This window comes from Echinops telfairi, unplaced genomic scaffold, assembly GCF_000313985.2.
Source record: "Echinops telfairi isolate 266 unplaced genomic scaffold, ASM31398v2 ScPeMD7_70;HRSCAF=299, whole genome shotgun sequence".
NCBI lineage: Eukaryota > Metazoa > Chordata > Mammalia > Afrosoricida > Tenrecidae > Echinops > Echinops telfairi.
The window spans coordinates 64,299,277-64,306,770 of NW_022103968.1; the positions used below are offsets into that span (position 1 = coordinate 64,299,277).

Here is a 7,494-nt window from a genome sequence, read left to right on the forward strand (position 1 = left end):
TATGGTTATATAGCCAATCCCCTTTCTCTAAATTTAAATATCCTGAGTTATAAAATGGTAAAGGCACAAATTCATCTCCCTTTTACTTAGGTTATGTTTTCCATGATGTTTTTAGTGTCTTTTGAAATGGCATTGCTATGGTGTCTTGATTTTGGACCAACGACACTTTCTATTTCTTCCCAAATAGATCACAATGTTCAGATTTATACCTCGCCATCCTCTCTGGTGAGTACAACCTTGGGCTTTCATTTCTCCTCATTGCTCTGCAGTTAGAAGTTGTGCTTTTGTACAGTTAGGATTGCACCCCTGGTTCAGTCTGCTGATAGCACAATCCTGGAATATTGATTCTATTGCTTAAGGCCATGTCATTAAGACTACGTCTCTCTTCAGAAGCTGACAGTTAATGATCATTCTACTTCTAGCTAGCAAGGGAGTACTTATTTCCTAGTGATATGTCTTTAGATCAGCAGGCTTTTTCCAATTACAGGTTTATCACTGCCGCATGGATATCCAAATAGCCTCTTTGCTGCTATCTCTTACACTGGAAATGGAAACTCTCTGGGGGATGTCATCTTCTTAATTTGGTCTGGGGGCTTCACTTATAGATCCTCCTTTCAGTGCTAGTAGTTTTCCATTTAAAAAAGCACTAAATATTTTTGTACCTTTTCCAACTGGAAAGACACAGGAAATTGATTCTGTACTTGTCAGTTCTCCTTTTGAAGTCCTATTTTAGGTAATAGATGTCTTATTCTAACCAGAAATCACCAGCTGCAACAAAAGGGCTGAAAAGGGCCGTGCTAAAGAAAAATGTGGCTTCCTTCTATTTCCAAGTCATTAAAATAAGTTTTTTTATTATTATTAAGACATCCAGAACACATAACATTACCTCTAGCCAAAAGGGCTAATCCTCTTAGTGGAGTAAAATAGAAATTGGCGGCTGCTCATTAACTTAAATAATTTTCCAGTTTTGTTTCTTTGAATAGTAGATCAAGATGATTTTGGCCCCCAACACTGCTTCCAATCACCAGCATCCCTGATCCTTGACCTATGTAGCTATTAATATGCCACACACACATGCTTTGGCTCTTTAACTACCCGTGCATTTAACCTTCCTGTTGACCTCAAGTCCGCTACTATCTTGTTAGTGAAACTGATTTTTTTCCCTTCTGAACATAATTTCATTTAGTATAAAAACGATATATAATCTACCAATTTTCTCCTTCCTGTTTCCATGGCACAGGTTCCAGGGGCCGTGGGTTCTCATGTTCTGTTGAGCAAGGCATGTCCATGCCGTAATCCCCAAAGCTGGGCAGACAAACACTGCTTCACAAATATACTTTTTATCTCTTGTGAGTGTGGGGTAATTGGAGGTACCCCAATATAACTTTTATTCTCAAAGAAAAGTTAGTTCCCAAAAAAAAAAAAGTTAGTTCCCTTCCTTGAAAAGAGGCAAAAGAAGACATTTTCTGAAGCAACAATGAAGGAGTAAGACAGTGGAAATGCCCCCAAGGGACACTGTTCTTCTACTCATCTGGGTTCAGAGGCTTCTCTGTACTCCTAACTTGTCCCCTCACTAAGTATTGTCAATGCCATCTGCACCCTCACGGTCACAAGCTCCTGGAAGGCAGCACCTGTCACCATGTATTTCTGTCGCTGTTTCAACTCTAAAGTCTAATTCGACATTAGCATTGCTATGTAGACTAAGCAATACTCCCACTGCCTAACGTGTATGAAATGAGTTTTAATTAGACATTATGCAAGTCCAGACAGATATATCCACTTTCAAATGTCGACTGAACTCTACCTAAACGTTAAACATCTTTCTGTGTGGCGTCAGGTAATAAAAAGAATGCTACATTTAAAATTTGTCTTTTTGTTCTCATTCAGACTCTGCTACTCACCCATCTGGGTAACCTTTGGTGAGCCACTACCACCATTTAGGAGTTTGTGTTCTCAGAGAGTAAAGTGGGGAATCGATGGTCTCTAAGTGCTTTGCTGGGCCCAGCCTGACGAGGTAAGAACCAGCATGGGCACTACTATTACAGCACTTCCCTGCCAACACAAGGGGGAGCCACTTTCGTGTCATCGCTAGGGTGACCAAAGCAGCTTGAAATAGAAAACTGGTTTTCCAGAAGGAGGGAAATTAAAACCAAGCAAGACATCATCATGTTCATACAGCGACCTCACAGGTTCTCTGCCATCACCTCTCTTACAGAACTCAAAGCAGCTCTCCACCGGAGTTGTATCACATACCTTTGGGCAGTTTAATTTCAAGAGAACAAAATGTACTTGACAGAGTTCTCCCCCCCATTCAGACTACTGTCCTTCTAAGTCATAGTAAGAAGGACAAAACACAAACTAATGAGTGGCAGAGGAGGGTGGGGAAGCGGAGAAAGAGAAGAACGCTTTCATACGGCACTGAAGCAGTGGCCAGGGAACATCAGTAAAGTTAACGATAGCTGAATTCATCAGCAGCCTGTGACTCAAATTCAAAGCTATCAAAACCAGTTGGAAAACAAGAAAAATTACTTTATTAGATATCAAAGAAAGGAAGGGACCAAGGCAGCTCTGCCATGTGGGAGCTGGAATGTCTGCCTGTGGATGGCCTGCCTCCCTGCCATGCCAGGCTCTCTGTGGGAGGCTCTCTGTGGGAAGCAGCTCTCAGCTGAGCGCTGCAGGGTGAGGCCACTGATGGAGGCAATGATGTCACACTAGGCATTTAAACCAGCAAGCAACAGGCTAAGGGACTGGAGGCGAGGACAGAATAGAGAAAAGAAAAGGCACTTGTCATGAGGAAGCTTACAGTGGTGCTCTTTCCCAGCTCCAAAAACACCCCTGGCCTTGAATAGGTTTGACCTAACCCAAAGAGCAAGTAAACCCCAAATCAAAAAGCTCTCCAATGGTGGCAGCTTGTTTCTCTTCGCCCCGAGAAGCAGTGGAGAGTGCACCTGATAATGAAGGCATGACTTCTGGATGTTACAGAACGTGCTCTGTGGGACAGAGATAAACCCAAGCCAGAAAAACATGTTTCTTTTATGTTTCACAGATAAATTCAACCCTTGACATCAAAGCCCCAAGTGTCAGAAATGGGCCACCTCCTATTTAAGGCACGGCTGGTCTTGAGTAAAAATTGAATAAAAAGCAACTTTGGAGAGTGACTCTTTTTTTTTTGGTGAGAAAAATCCACGTGAACAAAACAATTTGTTTTCACTTGGAAAAATGCACTCAACTCTCTGGAGGTAAAAACACCAAAGGAAACGCACCAGATTAAAATCATCTTATTCTAACTGAGTAACTGGGGGACTCAATTGTCTCCTGAATCATCAACTGCAAGTGCGCTAGAGGACCACTGCTTTAACAGGGTCAAGAAGACTTTTCTTTTTGAACATACAAACACACACACATACGCACACACAATCTAGCAGCCCTTTCGATCAACAATTCTCATGGGAAACATGAGGAAAATACAGTCTGTTGTTAAAAGGAGGATGACTGAGCTTCCTCCCTCATTCAGCACATATGTCAAAGGATTTCCAATTCACTCTACTTCATACTGACCTTTAAAATGTTCCGGCCATCAAACGATTCTCTTTCCTTGAAGATATATTTGCCATCCGGTGTGTAAAGATTGTACCTGCCTTCAGCTGTAAATATTTCAAATATAATGTTAGGGAAGCAGCTTGAGTTGATTATCTGATTGATTTCTCTTGGCCCTCTACGGGTCCAGCTATCATCTCCCTATATTGCCAGTGGAGTATGTGGAGGGGAAAACAGGGTTTCTACTCCCAGCTCTGCAGTCGGCTCATTCTATGTCCGTTACTTCACTCTGCATTCTCCAGCGGAAAGCAACAGATGCTGAAGAGGGTTCAAAGTAATTGGTGGGGTACAACCACTGTGCAAAGCGGTCTGGTGGCATCCTCTAACAATTGGGACTAGAAAAGCCGTGTGAGTCAGCAAAAGCGCTTCTTGGTAAGACTCCCTACAGAAATAAAGAACACAGCACAGACGGATAGATGCGCACCATGTTCCCTGCAGCACAGTAACAATAGCAAGATGATGGAAACAGTCTGAGTGCCCATCAGTGGGAGAACGGATATACGAACTTCAGTACATACACATAGCGGACTATTACGCATCATTAAAGAACAGTGGTGGAACTGCGAAACCCCTCATGACTCATGAACACGGAGGACATTATGAAGAGTGAAGGGAGTCCATCACAAAAGGGCAAGTATTGTATGAGATCATTGTTATAAAGGGAGGCGGGAGTCAAGAAACAGACTTCGATGGCTACGGTGTGTGTGTGTGTGTGTGTGTGTAGCTAGAGGGCAGACGGGTGTTAAATATGGTGCAGAGGAGCTGTGGGACAGGGACATAGCAAGCCATTGGGAGGTTTGATAAGTTGTTAAATGCAAAAAAGGTGATCTGATGTGTAAATTCATTAGCAGCCTGTAACTACACCCCTACCCCTACCTAATTCACAATAAAAAGTTAGGGGGTGAGGGACCCAGGTGCTTTCTAGAGATTCCCTGATCTCTAAACACTTGATTCTGTATAAACTATGCAGTTTTAAATATATAAAAACACACGAAGTTTCACACATTAACAGGCAAAATGCTATCATCTGTGTTTTAAGAACTGTCCCTGAGAAATGAGAAAGACCCCATTGGATGCAAAGGTATCCTTACAGATATTCTATACCAGCGGCTCTCAACCTGTGGGACAGGACCCCTTTGGGGGTCGAACAACCCTTTCACAGGGGTCGCCCAATTCATAACAGTAGCAAAATGAGTTATGAAGTAGCAACGAAAATAATGTTATGGTTAGGGGTCACCACCACATGAGGAACTGTGTGAAAGGGTCTCGGCCCTAGGAAGGTTGAGAACCACTGCTCTAAACAAAGACGAAACAAGCCTATGACCTGACCTAGTCAAAGCTGCCCTGTAGCTCCTAGAGCTTAGTTTGCTAATCCCAAAGAAGGGCTGGTGACACAGTGGTGAAAAGCAAGGCTGCTAATCAAATGGCTGGCAGTTCAAACCCACCGGCCACTCCTCAGGAGAAGCAAAGATTCGCAGCCTGTGAAGCCCTAGCGCTAGTTCTCCTGTCCAGCCAACATCAACTAGGTGGCCATGTGTTTGTAATGCCCTCCAAAGACGGGCCTGCCGAGCATGTTCCTCCCTTTTGGCTTTCTAACTCCTAGTCTTTGAATATTTCACGACAATAATCTGTCTTCTCCAGCTCGCTTTGAAATGTTCTGCTCAGCTCTTTCACGACATCATGTCTTCCATTTGCCCTAGCTACTCTATAATAAGATCAAGTTTGAGCCTCTTCTGGCATCTACTTTGAACTCTTAGTGCCTGGCTTTTTAAGGACCTTTTCTTTGCTTTCTTCAATGTATGGCGTTTTCCATGTTATTCCACAGCTCATCAGTTCTCTGTCATTGGTGTGCAAGTTGTCAAATCTCTTCTTGAGACATTCTTGAAATTCAGGTGGGATAAATTTAAGGTCTTATTTTGGTTCTCATGAGCTTACTGTAATTTACTTTAGCTTCATCCTGAATTTACACGAGCAATTGATGGTCTTGGCACTATTGTCTCTTCCCACACAAGCAGTCAATTTGATTCCTATACCATCCATCTGGATAGGTCCAGAGTAAAATGGTCATTTATGTTGTTAAAAATAAGGGAAGGCAGTTGCAATGAAGAAATAGTTGATCTTACAAAATTATATCATATAATTTCCATCTACATTTTTATCACCAAGGCCGTATTTTCCAACTACTGTTCCTTCTTCGTTTCCAACTACTACATTCCAAATACCAAAAGTTATCAATGCATCTTGACTATATGTCAGATCAGTTTCAGGCTAAAGAAATTAGTATGAGATGTGAGTATGAAATGGAAGTTCACTGTGGCTTTGATAAACAGAAGCATCCCTATGACCAAGGATGCTGCGTTATCTTTTCACACCTGGTGGAGTAGTACTCGCTCGTTTGGCTGCAATCCACAAGATAAGCACTGTGACATCACCAGCCACTACATGGGACAAGACAGAGCTTTCTGTTCCAGTAAATAGGTACAGTCTTGGAAACTCCCAGGAGCAGTTCCAGCCTGACCTATAGGGTCATTATGAGTCAGCGCTGATTGCATGGCATTGAATTTGGGGTTTTGGGGGGTTTGTTTTTGTACTGGCCATGTGTATATCTTTTTTAAAAGAAATGTCTATTAAAATTCTTTGTCTTTTTAAACTGCATTGTTATTTATTATTGAATTGTTGCTGTTAGCTGCCAGAGATGATTCTGACTCATAACGACCCCTTATACAGTGAACCATGGCCTGACCCTGCACATCCTCACAACTGTTACACCAACCCGCTACTCTACCCAGGCTGGTATCCTTTAAAAGAGACTCCTGCTAACATGTTTAAAGCAGGACTTCTTAGACTTTTCCACTTGCAACCCCTTTTCACCCAAGACATTTGCAACACTAGCAGGAACTGCCCAAACACCTCAGTCACTACAGGCTTGATTCTGAATGGATTTGGGGCCATTTCTTGTTATGAAAACTTCCATTGTTGCCCAAGTTTCATGACCTCCACATTCAGTTCCAAAATCCCATATGAAGTGGTGACCCACCATTTAAGAAGGTCTGGCTGAAACACGTGAAACAAAGTCTTGCCATTCTTGCTTCTAAGGAACATTCTGGCTGTACTTCCTCCAAGACACATTCGGTTGGGCTCGTGGCCATCTGTGTGCTCTCATTCTTCACGGAAACACAGTCCACAGCATCAATTCTAACAAGCTCCCTTACTCATCGTCAAGCCCTCACAGCCACGTGCGACGAGTGGAAACACCATGGCTTGGGTCAGGCACACCTTAGTCTTCAAGGTAACATCGGAGCCTGGGAACACTTTAACAAGGTCCTGTGCAATCAAACATTTGCAATCAAACAATATGCTGTTTGATTTCTTGACTGCTACTTCATCAGTGTTAACTGTGGCCGTAAGTAAAAGGAAATCCTTGGCAAACTCAATCTTGTCTCTGTTGATCATGATGCTGTCTACTGGTCCAGTGTGAAAAGCTCTGTTTTCTTTACATGGAGTTATAATCCTCACTGAAAGCTATAGGCCTTGATCTTCATCAATAATGGTCTCCTAGACCCTGAAACCAGAAGAATTATAGCAATGTCTCCCAAAGTAGGCAATACTGCCTCCCTGGGGAAACTGGACCAATCCAGGGGGCTGCAAAAACAGACATCTATACTTTATCCTCGATTATGGGCTTTAGTACAAAAGTGTAAATGCAAGGAAGACATTGAATAAATTTTTTTTCTCTGAGAAGGAGGCAGTAGGCCAAACAGGTTGGGAACCTATAAACTAGATGGTGCCCAGTTACCCCTTAGTCATTGCTCTGAAAAGGATTACATTAACAGGTCCCAGATAGAATGGCAGACAATTATATAGACAATTATAGAACAAATCATAAAAATCATTAAA

General features: G+C 42.5%; 1 protein-coding gene across 1 annotated transcript in view; it reads right to left on the minus strand.

The window, feature by feature from the left end:
• ASCC1 (activating signal cointegrator 1 complex subunit 1) overlaps window positions 1–7,494 on the minus strand; it is a 149,698-nt gene that overhangs the window by 27,480 nt on the left and 114,724 nt on the right. The window contains exon 11 of the mRNA XM_030885948.2: window positions 3,559–3,644. Within this exon, the coding sequence (XP_030741808.2) occupies window positions 3,559–3,644 (86 nt within the window). The remainder of the gene's footprint in view (window positions 1–3,558; window positions 3,645–7,494) is intronic.